Consider the following 21361-nt stretch of genomic DNA (forward strand, 5'->3'; position numbering starts at 1 on the left):
TAGTCTGCTTAGGAAGAATTCATGATTTGTAGAAGTAAGTTTCTGTGGTACCAGCTTGCATTACTATTCCTGCTTTTTCCTCTGCAGTTCCTATATTCCACTCAGATTCAGAAGTTCACATCAACTCTTTGTCAGTGTCTCTTTTCTGTGACAGACACAGCACCCATTGTTACAGATTCATTTTTTTCTCCACTGTTAGAGATTCATTTCAGTTGCTATCAAATAATTTGCATATGTATTTCCTGTTTTAATTATACTAGGTGATCTTGGGCCTGTTCTGGAAAGGGTTTCTGCACCTTGAATACAGTGATAATAATACCTGTTGACAAGGTTTTTGTAAAATTACCTAGTACAGTGCTGGTGCTTAGCACTAAGTAATTAAATGTCATGTTCCCCTTCTTTCTTGTTTGGAGTTCCATTGTTTATTAAGTGACTTTAGGATACTCCATTAGTCATCCTAATTAAAAAGTTTCTTTTTCCTTTTCTGTTTCTGTATATTAAATTATAAAATTCTTGAGGTCAAGAACTGTATGTTGGTGCTTAAAGGTATGTACATATATCTCAGCAAAATGGAGAGGGACAGAGAAGATTCAAACACTTTTTTACATGCGTGAAATACGACTTTAAGAAGTTCCTTGTAGTAAGTGGTGAGGTTTTTTGGAATGTGGGACTTCAACTCTCATTAAGTAGTGATAATCTTTCTTTGAGTTTCTAAGATGAATGTGAGCTCTAATTAAGAGGAAAATATATCTGACTAAGCCTATTTATTGCAGCCTGTTCTTTTGAAATATATCCATTAATACCATGATTCAGTTTTTTTCCATTTACTTTTCTTTGTTCCTGTCTTCTGATTTACTGGTTTTAAATGCCCATTTATGTTTGAAGATTATCACACACACATGCACACGTATACACATACCCATGCGCATGTGTATGCCCTCTTAACAGGAGAAGAAGGAAATTAGTTGAGTTTATTCATGCTTTATTTGATTTTTTTTTTAAACTTTTTCTTTGATTTTAAAAAATACGGAATACTTCTAAAGTCAAAAGTTTCCTGGCTGGGAGGTGGACATGAGTGGAAAGAAAAACCAAAGGTTTTGCACAGGATAATATTCAAAGCACCTTGCTTATGTTCCTTGAGTTTGAAGGTGGTGATTAGGTTTTCAGATTTGGAGAAGTGTGAGACAACCTAATTAAACACCTTTTTTTTTTTCTGAAAAGCAGCTCAGTAAATCCAGATTGCTTTGGGAAGCTCTCAAAGCTTTTATCAGAAAGCTAATATTGCAAAAATCTTTTAAACTAATAGCTTTTGAAAAATTATTTCCCAGACTGGAAATAAATTATAAAGATACTGAAATAGATAGGTTTGCTAGAATCCTTACATTGAATAGATGGCAAATATATCCTACGAAGTATAAAATATACAGTAAATAAATATGTAAGTACATATTTTCTAGTTGAAGCAAATTAATTTAATGACATTTTGACCCTTTAGTTCTTAGATTTTCTCTTTATAAATCCTTAGTAAATATTTGTACATTAAGGGAATCATACGGAAATCAGGATGAAAAAAAGAAAAGGAAATCTTTGTAGATAAAAGATATATTCGAATTATACATAAAACCTTCATCTTCTTTATGAGCATACTATTTATTATTGCCCTGATTAACTGTATACTTATTAAATGTGAATTGTTTACCTATAAATGTGAAAGAACCGATTTTGTGATTTTGTGATACCATTCACTAGCACACCTTCCTTTTTAACAAGAATACTTTGAGATGGCAATTACTGACTTTTCAGTGCCCAAACAGGTCCTTTATTGAATCTGTTTTGTCATCCTTTTGTGAGAGGGATGGGCACAATGACCTCAAAAACCCCTTTCAATCTTTAATAGCATAGGCTTTTATGACTTGATTTTTTTTTTCATAATGCCAAGAGGAAATGGTGATGGCTTTAAGGATATTGGAGGATTCCTTTATTCAATTGAAAATAGTCCAAAGCACTATCAGAGAATATTTAATAAGATGTTATTACAGTTTGAAGAGAGCATGAGATTGCAGTTAGGTAATTATGAGTAAGGGTAGTATAAACAAATCCACACGCTATTGGGTTGATTAAATTTATCTTTCTGGGAATTGAATATATGGTGGTCTTTTATGTTACAAATGAGATTGGAGGAAATTAATGAAGCTGAATCCTCATTAGGTGGCCATGCTTTTCTGCTTCTTTGATTGATAGCAAAGGATTTCTGTTGTCTTTTAGTAATTAATCTCCTTTGTGCCATAGAACAAATTTTTTTTTATATAAAACAATTCGAAGAGAATACAATTATGGATATGTAGCGGTTGAACACTGGCTCACGTTCAGGATGAAGAAAAACTAATTGATAAACTGAATTTTCCGTGCATAGAACAAGAGCTGTACAATCTTGCTGTGGAGATAATTATTTCTGTGGTTATGAATAACAATATCCTTTTGGCTTCTGAGTTTGTTACCGTCAGTTATAAAATTTTGTTTCTCTGATCCTTAAAAATCACTTGATGAAGAGTCAAAAAATGGCAGTTTCTCCTGATTGGACACTACACTGTTTGCTTGCAAATTCTATAACAGAATTTTTTTTTTCAGAACAAGGCAGGATTAGCTAATAATTGTGAACAAATTCATTTTCAGTTGCTTATTTTTGAAATATATTTGTAATAAAGTGTGTGGCTCCCATCATTCCATTTATTTAATGTAAACTTTTAATTCATTCATGATTTTAGAAAAATAGTTTAAAATCTTTGTAAAGCAAAATCACGTCTAACCCATTAAGTAGCTGTAATGCAGCTACTGCTTTCTTTGTTTTACTTGAAGTACAGTCATTTCCATTATGTCAATATCTGTTGTACAGCACAGTGTCCCAATCATGCATATGCATAATGTATTTCGTTTTCATATTCTTTTTCATTAAAGGTTATTACATTCTTTTCATTTATGTATTTTCGGCAGCTAGCTCAGTACCAACTCCATGCATGAAATGTTTCCTGTGTGAATTCTTCTCCCTCCTGTGTCCTTTTTGTAAAACCCGAGTTCTGCACTCCTTAATTTCTCTTCCAGATTGACTGCTCTGAACCTTTACCCAGACATGACACAATCAGGTGGCACCTCAATCCTTTTGTCCTACTTTGCTTTTAAAACCCTTATGAAATTTCCCATTTTCTGGTATCTTGTTTGCCTCACATCTAAAAACAATATAGTAAATGAATTCACAATAATTCCATGTTAGGAAAACTTACGGTGACTATCCCCTGGGGATATTGCAGTCTAAGAGCACTTTTAGAAGAGGTAGTACACGTTTAGGCCAAATGAGTAAATCTCGGATGGAGAAACTTTGGAGCGTTATTGCCCAAGCAGGGAAAAATTAAGGACACGTGCAGCCTGCTACGTCTTTCTGGAGTCCCAGTCGTAAGTCTGTATTACTCTGCTTTACCCGTTAAATAATCCCATGAATACTCTGCTTATGGATTAAATAAGACTAGAACAGTCTCGTAGTGTTAAAACTGGTGGATTCTTAAAAAGCCTAATTTCCTTTACTCATTATTTAAAAGGTAGACATTGTACCAAGTTCTTACAGTGATGCTTTTCAGCAACATATTGCCATATTTTCTTAGACACATTCATGCTATATCAAATCATTTGACATTCAACAAACCAAACAATTAAAATACGCCTTACATATGACTGCTGTATTATTTTGTTTTCATTCTGTCACCTCCTGGTACCATTTTCTCCCTGTCTTCTAGGTTCCTGTTTGGCTTCCGACTTCTTACATTTAATTGAAACTAATATTTTCTTAGTATACTTTGGTCTGTTCTATATTTCTTTCTCTTAGTGATCTTTCTCCAGGTAGATTGATGTACTATGATCTGAGCATGAAATTTAGCCCTTAGGTATCACAGCATTCTGCATAGCTTCTAAAATCAAGTTCTACAGATAGAAAGTCTTGGATCACAAGTGCACATTGGTTGATCCAGTTAATTAAATCACTTAAATTCGTTGATGGCAATCAGCAGTTTCCTCAGAAGTCTTGACTATGTCTGTCTTTTTTTCTTGCTATATTTACCCATTTATGTGTAGATGGTCTTTGGACCTTTTCTGATGTTGTAATTGAAATGACTCTCATCTACAGGTAACACTGGCATAGTAAATACTATTATATGTTGTCCTTATTTCTGCTGTCATTATGTCAGAAATAGATCATTCCTAAGTTTGTGATTTTAGGATGCTTGAAAAGCTTCCAATTTAAAAATTTTCTATCCAGTTTTTACTTTCTGATGACTAATCCTTTGGAAACCTAATCATTTTATGGATTATTATGGTACTTTCCTTCAACCTTTAAAAACATAGATTTCATATGCATTCAGTTGAAAATAGGCATTTTTTTTCACTATTCACCAAATAATTTTTTTTAATAAGCCAGATTTTATATTACTGGTATTTATTTACAGCTAGATATTTGTGAGGTTTAGATCCATGTGTTTTATAAAGTCATTTATTTTCATTTGTGATCTTACAAGTGGATCAAGTGTTATGGAGGTAAAGAGAACTTCTGCGATCTGATTAAATCTTAGATGATTTATGTGTGTTGTGACATTAAATCTTCACCGTATACCTGTGAGGATATTTGAGATCATTGTCTCTTTTTTATCAGGGAAGAAACTGTGATTTAGAGATTGTACGTAGTAAGTAGAAGAGCCACAGTTGGAATTCAGATCTGTGTCTGAAGCCGTCATGCATCTTTCTTGGCTGCATATTATCGTATGTGGATATATACTCTTTAGCTATTACAATTGCTATTAGATCACCTTTCTAGAATCTTCCATTCTATTCCCTTTGCCTTAACATGTTCCCCAACTTGGAGTTAAAAAGGGAGTATAGTAAACTTCCAAAAGCATATTTACCGAAACATATTTCTTTGAGACTGTCTCTGCACCTGACATTAGCCTCCTGTCTCTGTCAGGGGTTGTTCATGCCCCAGTAATGCCAATGACGGGAAATACCCGACACCCTTCTCTTCAGTTTGTTCTGCTCTGTAACACACAGCAGAGTTAGACTACCTTGTGCTTTTGCAAAATCTCTTAGAGATTTTGGTGAAATAATTTTTAGTATTTTCTTTGAAGAGTCTTTGGGGACAGGGATAAAGACAATTAGAGGTATATTGAAAGCTCTGAGATACCTTAGGTAAATAAATCTCTGCGGGAACGTTTCGTTTGCCTTTTCAAACGTTGACAGAGTGAATATAGTCTGTGTGTCTAAACTAAGCACCATTCTTTCCCTCCACTTGCCTTTTTAATTATTATATACCACGGATCTCTCTTGAAAGATAGAGGTAATGGAGTTTCTGAGGAGGAAAACTTACCTCCACAATGCATTTTTTATTCATTTGTTTGTTTTGATCTAATCATTTGTTTCATTGTTGATATTCATTTTTATTGACATTGCTGCTTTTGAGTTATCAGAGTGGATTAACACTTTTCTAATTTTTAGCTACACAACTTTATCTCATTTGGGCTATTGTCATAGCCTATGAATGCAATGGCAAAGCAGTGGAGTGTGCTCGGGTGGGGACAGAAAAATAATCAGCTGTAAAAGAATGCTACTAATCTAGAAAATGAACCAGAAATCAAATGCTGAGGGAGACTCTTTTCAGGTGCTTCAGTGGTTGTTTGATACATATGTGGTACATGTCCTCTCTACTGAAGATGGAATGAGTAGAAATTACTTCTTGTTCCTAGTTGGTCTTTTACTTATGTGAAGTCGAGAACAAGTTATATGACTTCTTTCAAAAGGTAGGTTGGGGCAGCGGCTCTGGAATAGATAGCCTTATTCCAATTCCAGCTCCTACCATTTTCTCTTTGCTAAGCACTTTATAGAAATTATTGCATCCTACAAACACAGCAGATAATACTATTAACTCCCAAATGAGTAAACAGACTTTAGAAAATTTGTTACCCTACATTACTGGCTCTCTGAAATACATTTACTCCTCTGTAAAAGGTGTATCTACTAAGTTTGTAGAAAAGTTGGGTGGGATAATTCCTGTTCTGTGCTTGGCAAAGGGTAAGTACTAAGAAGGTATTAGCCCTTATTGTTATTTTTTTATCTTATTATGATGGTCGACTGAGATGCCATATGGAAATTTCATAAATTGTAAAGAGCTACACACATTTTAACCATCATTATTCTTAATAACATGTGCACAGTGTAATGAATATACAATTATGATCTTAAAAAGGAAAAAAGGAAACCTTGAACTTCTGCTTGAGAGCCACAGCTTTAAAATTTTGTCACTTCTTAGAAGTCTATATCTAAGAAATAGGAACAGAAAATTATAGGATAATAGTGTGAGTGTTATTAAGAGAATTTTTATAGTATCAGTTACTGGAAGCTTTTTAATTGAAATTATGGGAACTTGAGAATGAGGAGAAATAATATTACCTGAGTTGAAAGTAAAATCTAAAAAAAAATACTGAATATTTTACAGCAATTTAAGAAACATCTAGAAAAGGGGAGGGACAGGAATGGCATTTTTTTTTTCCAGAATAGTAGTGGATGCTGTTTCTAATTTTTAAAAAACCTGGTAGATTGCGTATTTTGCAAATTCAATTGACTGATTTACACATCACAGTGGTTTTCCAAATCCTTAGAGGAAAAATTATACAAATTGGGGAGGAGCACATGATACACACTTTTATCTACCACAGAATGTGATACATTCATCCCCAATGTATTAACAAAAACAGAAAATAAAAGGAGTATTTCCATAGCAACATTAGCAAAACAGAAAAGTTGCCTAATGTCTAGGATCAAATTTAGCCAACAACCCACTCACCAAATTGACAGCCTGTGAGAGTTAATTAAACTCCAAGGTAAATTATTTAAAAGTAAAAAGAAATTAAGGTAACATGGCAGGAATGATAAATAGTTTACAGCCAGTCAAAGAGTAGCCTGAGGTAAAGGAAACAAATCTCCTTTGATATTATAAGGGAACGGAGGGTGCTTGGAGGAGGAGAGCTGGAGATGGCAAATCATGATTGTAAAATTAAAAGAATGAAAGGTGACTGAAGCCACTATTATCTGACAGGATCTTGGATGCACTGCAGTTTATTTAGACCATTGTGATACATACCTATTGATTATACCTTCAATAAAATGGAAGAACTCCTTTTTCCCTTTCTTAATTCCTAACAGCTAATGTTGACAAAGATGTCACTGCTATGTTTGTTTTGCAAAAATCTCATTTAATCACTAAACAGTTCTGTGAAATGGGTACTGTCATCTCTGTTTTACGGATGCAGAAACAGAAGGGTAGAGAAATTAAGTACTTTCTCCCATGTTTTCAAAGTCAATGTCTTTTATGGTTTCCTGAATTCTTGAATAAGTTCTGTGCAAAATTTTAACTAAAAATAGAAACTAACTTCAGAATTATATTCAGAATAGTTGAGGGAACACTTCGTGGAATGTCTAGTACTTGAAATTTATGGGTAGCAAGCTGCCTTATCTGTTCAAAGAGCAGTTTGGGCTGTGGCGGGTATTCGATGTTTGTGAGTTGGTTTGGAAGGTTAATAATTCAGGCTGTTTTAAAACTCTTGAATTACGACAAGGGAAATATGGTGATTAAACACTTTGGGATTATAATGTGCTGAAAGATAAATCATATGTGAAAAGAAATGATTCTTTACTGAGAAGGTAAACCTTTTTAGTTTCCAGTATAGGATATCAAAATAAATTTGGTAGATTTTTTAATCTGCCCTTCCTGATAATCTTTTTTTTTTTTCACTTATTTTCAGTTTATCACTACATATATAAATTTGTAAGTATGCATCTATGAAACTAAAGATAAGTTATAAATATGTTCTTGAATCAGATTATTTATTTTTATTCTTGCCTGTAGTTATGGTCTTTGAAGAGAGTTAAAGCTTTTAGATTCATCTGAAGTTCCTTCTTAAAAATAAAGATAAAAATAAAGTACCAAAATAATTTCAAAGGTACTTCTCATTTATTATACTACATCTTTTGATTAATTATATCAAGTTGCATCCTATTCAAATAAATAATAATTTTGCTATTTACGTAGACTAATGAAACTCACATGAACTTTCCATTCCTAGATTTATGGGAAAGCAGAGCCTAATGCAAAGCATCTGACAGTAAAAGGTGATTTTTCCACATCTTTTTCCTGTTTAAAGTGGTTCTGTACCTCACTTTCATATTCCCAGATTCCTACAAAATTTGATCACTTTCTCGTAAGTAATTAATTTCTCCTTACTTGCATAAACTTTTGTGCTTTATGCTTTATTTGCCAATCAGCATATGAAAAACAAAATGAAACCCTGAAGCTTATAAAACTCCCTGCAAATTGTGAGTAGTGGACTCATAAGAACTATGCAAGTTTAGTTCACTTAGTATCCTGCATCCAAGGAAGAAAGGAAGGAAGAGACGGAGGAGGGAGAGAACTATAAAGACTATATATAAATAAAAGCAGAGTAAGGCAGTATGTTTCAATAATATATTTCAAAGAAGAAAAATTACGATAATGTAGACAGTTATAAAATTTATTAATACCAGTTATTTTTCTGTGTTTTTTATTGAGGATGCAACAACTTTTCTGCAGTTCTTGATATGTACTTAGTAGTGTTCTGTAACATTACTCAGTTATTTACATCTTTTTACAAAAAGACAATTATCTTTCTCCTTTTATATTTTACTGTTTTGAAATTAAAGTTAGTTGTCCCAGAGACAAAGCTCATAATCTATAATAATCAGGGAAATAAGACTAAATTATGAGTAAACTTCAGAATTGATACCAGTCCAGTCAGGGACTGCTGCCTCACCTGTTCACCTCTAATACATCTGACTTACCAGGTTTATTTTTCAAAAGAAGGGTGTTAGAACAAATAGTTTGTTGTTGTTTTATTTCCCATAGCTGTAAGAGCTTGCTGTTAAGATAATATAAACTTCTGCTTGAACAATGCAATGAATTTTTATTTTAGTGCAGTGGTTCTCAAAATTTAGTTCACTGGAAGGTCTTGTTAAAATACAGTTTGATAGTGCCACCCCCACTGCCCAGAGCTTCTGATTCAGTAGGTCTTGGGTGACATCTAAGAATTCAGCGTTACTTCCCTGGTAACGCTGCCCCTGCTGGTCTGGGCACACTTTGAGCAGCACTGTTCTAGAGACACTGAGACTCTTAAGCAGGGTGCAAAATACATGCTCAGTAAAGAACTGAAGACAAAATAAAAATGACATCAGTTACATGATGCTGAGAGTTTGAAGATATGGAGATGGACCAGTGAATGTTTTTATGGACGTGACTCAACCAGATGTGATGAGTGAAGAAATGTAAGGGGTTGGATATTTTACCCCTCTCGAAAGCCAACAAGCTAGCCAACCACCATTTCAAAGATTAAGGTGACAACAGACTTGATGACTTCCAGCACAGCAGGCAGCTTTGGCTTCATGTTTGGATCAGTAACTCCTGACCATCTAGTCAAGTGGGGGCAAAGCTGAGAAGCCCAGGTGGATAGTGCCTTTTCTATGAGCTTGTGTCACAGCTGGGGAACCCTGAGCTTGGGAAACCCCGGTCTTTTAAAAGGAGCCTACCTACAAGCCTGCCTGACTTTTGCCTCACAGGACTAATTTTAGTTTCCTGGGCAACAAATTAAATCTATCCTTTGCATTGCAGGAAGACACTCTCTGTCTTTCTAGACTGTCCGCTGTACAAACATTTTTAAAAAGGTAATGCAGAGCAGAGACTGTCCTTTCCTTTGTTCGCATGATATGTGGAAATATGAGAGACCCACGGAGAATTGTCTCCCAGTGTGGTGATTGGAAGTAGGATTAATTCAGAGGGAACACTGGTGACATATTGAAGATCATTTGAAAATCAAAATGGAGGATCCAGGCATCCAAAATGGACCTGGGTGGCCATTGTGGATATGGTTTCTTGGGTTTCTGAATCTGCACTGGTATTCAACATGTTAAGAAGAAGGCAACTGACTATAGATTAGTTGTAGAATCCCAGAGTGGAATTTCATAGATTAGCCTGGGTCCCTACCACACTCACAGCCAAATTCAACTAATTTTTAAAGATCAGGTGATGATGAATTAATCCATCAATTTTTAAGAATTAGGTAGTGAGGTATTGATCTAGGAATATGCTGGTTGTGTGGGAAGACAATTTTGGGGGCCTTTCAAGGTATCAGGATAATGAATGATGATAATGCAGTGAACCTAGCTATAAATCTTAGTACAACTGAGATAAAATCCTAACAATAGTTGGAAATGATTATTTCTACATTTCCACACACAGTAATTCATTGTCTCCTCTCTGCCACCCATTGTGTGAGATATTGGATGTGTACAGAAATGAAAGAACTGCCTTCTGTGCCTAATGAACTCACATTTAGTGTGTTATTGAAAGTGAAAGAGAGAAAGAGAGGAGAGAGGAAAGAAGAAAGGGAAAGGGTGAGAGAGAGAAAAAAAGAAAAAGTTGAGTACAGAGGTGGGAGTCAGAATAGTGTAAGGGTAGGGACCTAGTGAAAAGCAGTGGGTTTTTTTGTCTGCCTCTGTCATATCATGCTTCTGTTCAGAACAGTGTTTCTTAAAGAGTAGTTTAATCCATATGTCTAATAGAGCTAACATGTTACCCTCTAGAGGAGTATTTTCAAGGTTTAGTTGATGGAAAAAGTGTGCTGTATTAAACCTGTAGATTTCTGGGAATGACACCAAGTATAGAATCAGAATCTTTGGCTGGTGGTGGGATTGAGTGGGTTTATATGTGGCCCAGGTGTTTTGAACAAGCTCATCTGATGATTCTTTCCAGGTGTCAAAGTGGATAGCTGATGTGGAAATTATATTCAGTTGAATAATCTTTATTTTATTTGTTTGTTGCAGAGCCAAAAAAAGATAGTGATAATTGCCAGTTGTGTACTATTTACTTTCACTACTGTTTAAAGGAGTTTTGCTGTTCTTACCAGATGACATCCCCTTTACCCTGGCTTATGTATTCCAAACGTCTGACAATTTATTTGGAGCGAATAGCATCTCTGAATATTAGCCTTGAAGCTTTGTGGTTAATTTCAAAAACATTTCCCGAATATGGGAGATTCAGGCTGAAATCTATACAACATGATCCAGAATCCATGTTCCAAAAGATTTAATTTTCACTGGGCCACAAGTAGAAGGATAAATGATGGCTGGCTTGATGTCAGCAATTTTTATTTATTATGTTTTACATATATTATACGTTCTTCAATCTTATACTAGAAAGAAAAATAGTGTCTGTGTTATAAAATTTTTATTTCATGTAACCTGGAATGAAGTCAGTTGTAGGAAAATGGTAGTCTCTCAAAAAGAATTAATCTCACTTTACATTGTAACTTACACAGTGTAAGATTTATACATGATTTGCTTAATATAATCAAAAATTGATGTTTTGCTATTAATTTTGATCATTCTCTACTTATGTCACGATTCCAGTATTTATAGAAATGTTGAAACATTTAAATAGAAAAAAATAACAAGACTACATACTTTACTTCTACTTGGTCCGTCTATAATAATTTTAATCAAAATATATAGTAAAAGTTATACATTATGTAGCCTGTTCTATTTCTCTTAAAAAACAATGGTTAAGAAGGCAAACTCCTTTTTTCCCCCCCTCCAGAAACTCAAGTAGATGAACTGATGCTGAGCTATTTTATTGGGTTTGGTAGAATTCCCCAAGTCTTTGGGATATATTTTTCTAAATTAAAATTGGATTTTATTAAAAAAAAACCCCCACATTTTTGTGTGTGTGTCTTGAAATCAATTTGGAATGAATGCCCTGCTAGAAAAAAGAAAATGAATTTGAAAAAAAAAGATAATGATTATAATTATGCACTCACGTTTCATGTCATTAAACAAAAGCAGAAAGTCTGCAAAAGTATATTTTAGGCAAGCATAAGTAAAACATAAAAACAATGTTAAGTCATCTTTGTAACAGTGGGCTTACTAAGCCATAGAACCATAGTGAGAGGGTATCATCATGATTCAGATAAGTTGCATTGCTTGAGTGTTGATTTAGCATCTTTCAAACTGTTTAAGTAATGATGTGAGGACAGAATGATGGTCTCTTGATGGAGAGATGGAATAGGTAGGACTGTGTTTACACAAAAGGACTGTTCTATATTCTGACGATAAGGATGCAGTAAATTCATAGAATTTTCGTGCTGAATAAAAGGGCTCGGAAAGGGTTTCAGCTTTGTTTCCCTGAGTGTTCTTCCTTGCTCCTGGCATTATCTTTATTTTCCAAAACCATCAGCAAACCATTTCTCCAGACTCATTGGCATTAATGAATTCTCTTGTCCAATCTAAAGCATCACTTTTTTTTTAAGAGAGTAAAATTTTAATGATTTCAAAACCAGAACTTTTTGGCCAGTTTAGTACTTGCTGGAAAAAACTTGCAAAATGTTACTCAGTAACTGACTTAGCTTCTAAATCCAGCTAGAATTACACATACTCTATATATTACTTGAGTATATACAAGTACATTGTATAATAAGATGCAGAGACATGGAAACAAGAGTGTTGCAAAATCAAAATCCCCATCTCTATTGATGAAATAATGTGTTGAAAACAAAACATCTGTCCAGTAATTCAGAATCAGTCTTTTTGAAAAGGGAGTTTTGAATGTTGCTCTTTTCGAGAATTCAAATAACTTCCATGTGGTTGTTGATGTTTATATAGTTTTTAAAAATTCATGCCACGCAATGCCAAAGGATACAGACCAATTCATTATAGTGATTGCTATGGGTAGGGAAATGGGTGGAGGGATGAACAAGGTGAACTTCAAGGTTATTTGTAGTATTTTTCATATTAGAAGTTGTAAAGCAAATTTTCATAAAAGATAAAGATGAAATCTGGGTGATAAGATTCCGGACTGTTAGTTTCTATAATTTTCAGTATTTTCAGTCTCCTTTCAAACCAAACAAATAACAAGACCTATGGATAAAACTTGTCATTGACCAGCAGTACTCATTCTTCTTAGAATCCTTCCTGTTCTTTATTTTGGGGACATATCTATTCCTGATAAAAGCAGTACTTAAAAAAATTAATTTGCCATGTCATAGATTCCACTGTAAATAAAGTAAAACTAACAAAGCATGTATAATGTAACCATTAAGGAAGCATTTGTCAAACACTGACCACATGGTGTTTAGTGTGTGAGTGTATGTTATATGGATATGCAGAAGGTCCCATTAGAAGGAGGAACTATGTCCTATATTTTTATTCCCTAAACACTTCCATATACCAAGTGCTTAGTAAACGTTTATTGAATAAAAGGAAATGCACACTGTACCTTTTAACCTGGAGATACTTTCCCTCCCAGTCAGGATGTGTATTTACCTAGTGATCAGCATTTTAAAGTGTTGAAATATACCACAGTTAACTCATCCTCCTTACCTATTCAAATTTCATAACTTTTTAACCTTAAATCCCAATTTCCAGCCTGGCTTCCTTAGCCAGTAGATCTTTTTAAGAGTATCAACAATGATCCTTTATAAAAACATTTTAAACAATATAGTATAGCAGGGAGATTTAGAAAGTATAAAGCAATTTCTCTACAGGTGATTTTCATGCTAAAATCCTTGTTCACTAGTATATAACAAGTTGCTGGAAGGCTTTGGTAGAATTCTATTGGGCATATATAGTTATATGAATATAAATAAATATTGCTTATACGTTGTTTTATAAACATTTTGCATTACTTCTCATTTGGTGAAAGTTGTTAGAAAGAAAAGTATTTTTACCTTTTGAGTGGAATATTGTACTAAATACTCATGGAGTTATGGTATTACCTTTTCTGTTGAGGTCTTTAAACTTCTTATCAGCCTAAAAAATGCAAAAGAATTGTCACATCTCATTTTTTTTTTTAATGTATCTCAGGAATAAGGTGAGAAAGCAGAGCATAGTGATCTGCTCTGCTTTCTCATTATATTTGTAGTAAAAATAAAATGAAATAAAATTGAACTCATCTTATTGACTACTATATTAAATTGCATTCACTTTTGGCCCACCCTGTAGTTCCATTGATAAGAGCTTTTCTGTTAAGCAAAACACAGTGAAAATTTAGGGACCAATAAGATGTTTTCATTCATTACATTCACATATGTGCATATTGAAGTGGTCATTGGTGTTTATAGTTGTAACATATTCTGTCCTATGTAGTTATGCTTGTATGATTCAAATGGAAGTAAAACTGTATTGAGTTTATAATATGCTAGATATTTAGCATACCAATGGAAAACATATGAAGTAGATATCATTGATAAATGCTGAAAAATGTTAAGTCCATTGCCTAAAATCACAGTTAGTGAAAAACAGCACCAGAATTGGAAATCACATCTGTCTCATTAAAAAGTATATGCTTATTTTAACTATAGCTTCAAAGTTACTGATGGTACCTATATACACTTCTCTTCAGAACAAAGAAGTCTCTTCCTTCACTTGTTTGCTGTTTTCAATATTAGATATTGTTAGACCATTCAAATGATTATCCTCATTCTTTTGATTTGTTAAGAACATTAGATGGAGATGGGGAAACCTTGTTCACAGAGGCATAATACAGTAATACAATTTGTTCATCCTTTTTCGATGTTTACTATTTGAACATTAACCACATAACACATGCATATTTTACTGATTAGTCTATTGTGGATAACTATTACCTCCTTATTAGAAAGGAAAATATTGTTACATACTAACCAAGGAGATTGTTTTGAATTAGAGATGTTTCTTTGAATGATACTTCAATTCTTGATGTTATTAACATGAGTATCAGCATTATTGGAGTCTAACTGAACTGTCATATGATCCCTGAAGGTTTCCTTTCAAAGCTGTCAAAAGAAAATTCTTTTAATTAAATATTTCAGAGAGCTTCCTTTATTTTTCATCTGCATTTAACTTACAGTCTAGAAAGCAAATTATTTACAGGTTTGGAAAATACTCTGTTCCAAGGAAAAATATATTTAGATATTGTTAAGGAGGGTGATTGATTTATTTCTTTTTATAAACTGTACAAGTATACTGCTTTTATTAAACTTTCATATCACTTGACAGAATGCAATGCTAGTGGAAGAGAAAGATATGAGGAAAAGGTGAAGGTTGAGAATGAATAGGGCTTCAAGGGAGCTGATCTTTCTGTGATCTGATAAAACCTCTTCCATTCTCTCTCTCTCTTTTTTGTCTTGCATATCAAAAGCTTTTTCTCTGATTAGCAACATTCTGTCAGGAGTTGAGGGCAAGACTTTTGTGAAGATAGTTTTCAAAATGACATGGGTTTTTTAGTGCTGTTTTTGTTTTTAGTCTTTAGCAAATTCTAAAAATTTGCTGGGAAATTTTCCACTAACCTGAAATAGTTTTCTACCAGGGTTTTAGATTTTGATAGAACTATGTCTTCATATATTTTTATGTGATGTTAACACTTTTGATGGGTTTAATGGGGACTAAAGATTGCTCTTGTAGAATGAGAATAAGCTTTGGAGTCAGAAGGCTTAGATTCAAGTCTTTTGTTAAACTTGTGAGTCCTTAAAAAGGTCTTTAAAATAATTTTTTATTTTAAATGTTCAAAAATAAGTAGGTAGGGATGTATATACTATTAATACTTCTTTGACATTGTATACGTACTTATCATTCCATACCCAAAGGACTTTCATATATGCATGTGCTGTTTCATTTATAATAAAGCCATTTAATGACCCTTTCTGGCTTATTTTACTGTGAGCAGAATTAAGTTTCAGTTGTCTCTAATACGTATTTCTGGTAAGCTAGGTTTTCTGTTTCTGTCTGGTGCTTGGTCTGGTTTTAATGTTTGATACTATATTAAACTGTACTATAAATTACATGAGAAAAGGTACATTTTCTTTTTTGAAATAACTCATTGTTACAGAGTAGACTTACATAGCCAACTATCAAACAGTAATGCTCTACTGAGCAAATATTCACATTTTATTAGATAGGAAGTTTATCCATCTTAACACAGTTTGCCTGTGGCATTTAATGGTAGATCACTGGCTTTAAAAATAAAATGTCACTTGATCAGAAAAGAAGTTAATGAGGGGCTTGAAGTGTCCAGAAAACATGTCAGTTTTCTACAAGTCAAGACTAGCTGATCTTCTGCCACAAGAAAGAACACCATCAGCGGCTCTTCCTGTCTGTCCTTCAGATAGGCCGAGTATCTAAAGGTCTGTGTTTTGCTTGATCATGAAATTTGCTACATTAAAAAATATTTTATTAATTTCTTCATGAAAAACGAATATAATAGTATTGTATTTTCATCTTTATGCAAGCTAGGGATATAAAATTTAGCAACAGTCCAGCTCGAAACCAGCCTTTTAAAATATGCTTTTTTAAGATACGTAACTAGAGGTCTTTTAAGTTTCTCAAACTATTTCAGATTCTTGCAATAAATGGCATTTACTTCATGAAATTAGTGGCTTCTTAAAACATATGTATACTAGAAATAAAGCTGATTTGGACTCTCCTGCTAAGAGAATTGTCTTACAGTTTGTGGCTATTTTTAATCCTTCTTTAGTTTTTGTTTTCCTAGAAATAATTAATTGGAATGATTACTATCACTATGGCTAATTAAACATGGATTATGTTCACATTATAAGCCATGTGATTCTGAGTCAGATCTTTTAAGTTGTACATTCTCCTGCTTTCCAGAGTAGAAAAGAGCATGGTAGACAGAGCTGTTGCCTTGAAAACCATGCATGGCCCTGTGGGTGACTGTCTCCCAGTGTTCTCTGCATTGGAGGATGGGCAGCCTCCTTCTGTGTGTCATGCAAGGAAAGATCCTAATATCCCTCTTTAAGGCATTTTTGAGTTCTAGTATTTCTTCATTTAAAAACTCATTTAATGTATTTATATTTTATCCAATATTTTGTTTAAAGTCACAAAGTGCTTACATATGAACATTTAACTGTTCTTCTATGACCTATTAAAAATGAAGGGAGACATTCTGAATTTTGTCAAGAATATGCCTTTGTGTTTGTTTTCTCATTCTTTTCTTTTTTTGTTTTCCTATAAAGAAATTGTTTTTGTTTCCATTTTGTTTGCCATTTTTTCACTTGTTTGCAACATTTTCACACGGAATTCGAGTTTCCAAAAGTACTGTGATGGAATATTACTAAAATGTATACACTTTCCCCTTGTTTTTTTTTTTTTTTCTGTTTAGGTTTTAGCTTTGTAGGGATAGAGAACCATCTTTTGGTAACTCTCTCTGGGACAATTTCTAACATTTACTAGCTTCTCTTGTATTATATTTGTGTCTAGTAGCTGACAAACCACAAACATAACCATTGTCATTCAAGCACACTGGAGAATTTTTCTTTTAAATTACTTCAGCTTAGAGATTCTTAACTTGAGATTTCCATTGGGCAGTGTTTTGTAGCCGTTGGTAATACCTATGTCAGAGTTTAGAAAAATGAGTGGATTATAATGTTAAATAAGAGGGAGTAGAAGCCAATACACTAATGTAAATGAAAACTACTGTCAATGGACATTTCCATTACCCAGCGTGGTCTAGATGTCCACAGTGAGGGCTCACACTGTAGTTCATAGTGAAAGGTCAAAAAGATGAACCAACAAACCACTATGAGATTTATACTTTCCTAAAACCTAACCTGATCATTTCTTTCTCTTAATAAATGAGTTTAATATATTTATTCCATTTTATTATATTTACTGCTATACTTGGCCTATTTTGCCCGTCTTCCAGCAGTGTAGGGGGCCGAGGGCAGATGAACTTCACAATCAAAGGGACACAGAGTAGAAATAGAATCATAACTGTCCTTCAGAGTGACATAGTGGCATATTTGCTTACTGTCTGCCAGGTACTGTACTAAGCACTTTATATATAGTAACTAATTTAATCCTTTCATCAGTCCATGAGGCAGATTTTGACATTATTCCCATGAGCAATCAAATCAGGGGAAGAGATTTAACTCTTCCCAAGTTTGCATAGGTAGTATGCAGCAGGGTTGGTATTTAAACCCAGGCAGTCTGGTTTTGGATCTGTGTTCTTAATTGCTAAATGTTAGCTGTTTCTTGTGAAAGCTTCACACATGGAGAATAATGACAGTAACATTGGGAAATACAAAGAAAAAAGAATCTAAAAACTTACTAGAGAAAGAAAAATTATCTAGCAAAAGGGATTGGCAGACTGACATAGACATTTTATTTCCAACTAAACCTAAACGTTTTCAGAGTGTAAAGGGAAATAAGTCTAGAATTCTCTAAGTACTTCAGCATACAAGAGTACAGGGGAAATAAAGCCACTTTCAGATGTGTGGATTGTGACAGTTCGCTCCTCACAGGTATCTGAACAAACTGTTAAGGATGCACTTCAGCAACGAGAATATTATTACTTTTTTGTGGCTTTTGGTAAGAAACCTAAAAATGCTATTAAGAAGGTGACTATACAGCATTTAGCACATATTTATTCATCTCTCAATGTCAGTTTCCTTTCCATTTACATAGAAATATACGGTATAAAGGTATTTATTAAAAGCAAGATTCTACCAAGATTAATATACTCTTCTGATCAAACCTTGTTTTCTAAAAAATGAAATGTTTGTCTGATATAAAGCACTCAGTGGACACTATTGCCAATGATGGCAGAGGCAGTAAACTTAATGGTATTCGAGAATTGTATGCTACTTATGTTACTCAAGAATAAGTACATAACATCAACTTTAGCAAATTATATTACTAAATGATTTAGAATTTGTGAATCACAAATAAGGAATCTCTTCTATTACTTTATGTCCTCATAATTGATTTGAAAACCCATGCACTGTATAACAATTATATATTCATGTGGTCATTTGAATTCTGAGATTTCTTGTTTCCTTTCCAGCGCCTGGCTTTGGAAGCAGAGAAAGTTCAAGCAGCCCATCAGTGGAGGGAGGATTTTGCAGTAAGGACCCCTTTTAACTACTTGATTTAAGTACACTGATGTTTTGTGTTTGAGTAATTATGATTGATTAAAATATTTTAAAAATGATGGACAGTTACGGAACAAAAAACAGCTAGGTATGCTTTTTTGCTTTAAAAAAATTTGCTTTTGGGTAATCAGGGATAATTAAATTAGTCAAAATGGTTCTTGTTTATGTTCCATCTTTTTTAATATAGAAAAAGTCCCTTGAAATATTCTCCCATACTCAAAGGGAGTTATAAAATTAATCCAGGAAAATAACATTAAATTCTAATATTTGAATAATCTTTGTAGGTGTGATGAATATACTAGGTGAAAAACAAGTGGCATTTTGTAAGAAGTGACGTGTATTGTTACTATCTTGATAGTGAGCAATGTGGTTAAAGTTAGATGTAATAAACCTTTTGAAATTTCATTTGCTCTATTTTAGCTAGAAGTAATATTTCATCTGCTCTGGCCTGCTTTTAGAAATGTCAGCTGATAGTAACTTTTGATAAACTTTGTGCTCCAAAAGTCATTGAGCTTAATTATACAAATTGCAGAAATTCTTTGTTGACTTCCGTCCTTCCTTCATCTATTTGTCTGTCTGTCTGTTGGTCTATCTGCTGCCTGTCTTCTTACAGCCAGGGTGTATAATGAAGTCTGACCCTAAAATCAGTTAAAATACTTCTATTATATATTTGAATTGTTTCATTTATAGTGAAAATCTCTTTAGTTACTGAACAAAGAAAAATTCCACACAACTCATTTGTGGGATTTTAAGCCCCCTCCCCCCATTTGAAATAGAATTATAGTATGAGTGACAGTTTAATTATACTGTTCAATTGTCTTTGAATGTTTTGCAGAAAGAAATCTCAAATTTGAGGGTAAGAAAGTTGTGCTTCAAAAGAACACTAAACTAAGGTTTAGGAGTTGGCACTTTCACTGTTTGTGTGATTATATGGTAATTTCCTTTTCAAAGGAAAATACAGTAAATGGTACTTCATCCACTTATAATATATGGTAACACTTAGTCTTTCATGCTTGATGATTCTGGTACTTTTTTTTTTTTTAACTATTTTTGCCACAAATACGTATTTCTTAAACTCTTAGTTTACTAAGGTGAGACTCTATATGTTTACTGTGAGTTTGAGTCTTTCATGGAATTGATCCTATTGCTTGAATTGTTGATATCATGTAGGTACTTGCTTCATCCACAATTGATTGTTATAGGTACGTTAAGGAAGATCAATTTGTCATCCATAATGTATAAAGAAAAAGTCAGTGATTAAGTTAAAAACACAATCTTTTTGAGTATAGAGGACGAATTTTAAGCTCATCCAACGAAGATTTTACAATGCAGTTCGTTGCTTAGAGATGAAAGAAAAGGTAACTTGCATTTTTTGGTCTTGAATAGACAAAACACAGCCAAAGTAATTTATCCAAATAAATATCCTTTTGATTAATTAATAATAGACGGAATTTACTATTCCTCCCCATCTTAGAGGTGACATTGTAAAAGCAGTGTAAAGGCATAACAGATGTGTAGCTAGACCTTGTATTCTGCCTGCTATTGGTACAGTAAATTCGTGCTGTTTTAGTTTAAATCATGAGTAATTCTGAGAATCCAAACATTATTAAGTTCATCCAAATCAGACTGTGTAATATGTAGATTCTATTGCTGTTTAAAACAGCTTTTCTTTGCATTAAAGGAATTTGGTAGTATTTCTCATAGCCATTTGTTAGTTATTTGTCTCTTTCAGTTTTGTAGGGAGAAATAGTGTTTTAAAAATAACTTTACAAGTAGGAATGTAGTATATAAAGTTTTCTTTCCCAGATATATTGGCTCATTAACACTTACAACATTTTGGCAAGGATTTATTTTTCTGTATAGAAGTATTGGGTGACCACTGTAGATGACACACAAACTTTCAGTGCGTGTTAGCCATTACTATATTTTATTGAATCCAGACCATCATCAGTTGTAAGGCACTTTATCATGTATGTGTTGCTGAGAAAGAAAAGCAATTAACTTATGATGCACCAACAATTTTAAGCTGTATTGATATTTGTCAGATGTCAAGATCTTTAAAAATTTACCTTGAAATTTAGCTTCTTTTATCTGTCCTCTCTGTTCCTATATCCAAATAGAGGTACTGCTAGAAGTCATGCATGAGGACAAATCAGCTCCACAATGACACAAAAACCATTACTAAATCTTACGTGGTTAAATAGAAAATAAATGGTTTACCCAGTAAATGTTAGGAGTTCTTAGCAAATAGTTTTCGCCGTGTAGGAGTATTCCTGACAAAATTCTGTTCTTAATTTCCCCCTAGATTATCTCACAATTTATTTAGT

The 21361-nt window shown here is 33.5% G+C and overlaps 1 protein-coding gene across 11 annotated transcripts in view; it reads left to right on the forward strand.

The window, feature by feature from the left end:
* The window catches only part of CACNA2D1 (calcium voltage-gated channel auxiliary subunit alpha2delta 1), a 425155-nt gene that overhangs the window by 202766 nt on the left and 201028 nt on the right, over positions 1-21361 (forward strand). For all 11 annotated transcript variants that reach the window (XR_012508251.1, XM_074367566.1, XM_045510452.2 and 8 more), the window contains exon 4: positions 18947-19006. Coding sequence is in view for 10 of the 11 variants with exons in the window: in XM_074367566.1 (XP_074223667.1) it covers positions 18947-19006 (60 nt within the window). In the remaining variant the exon portion in view is untranslated. The remainder of the gene's footprint in view (positions 1-18946; positions 19007-21361) is intronic.

Source organism: Camelus bactrianus, chromosome 7, assembly GCF_048773025.1.
Source record: "Camelus bactrianus isolate YW-2024 breed Bactrian camel chromosome 7, ASM4877302v1, whole genome shotgun sequence".
NCBI lineage: Eukaryota > Metazoa > Chordata > Mammalia > Artiodactyla > Camelidae > Camelus > Camelus bactrianus.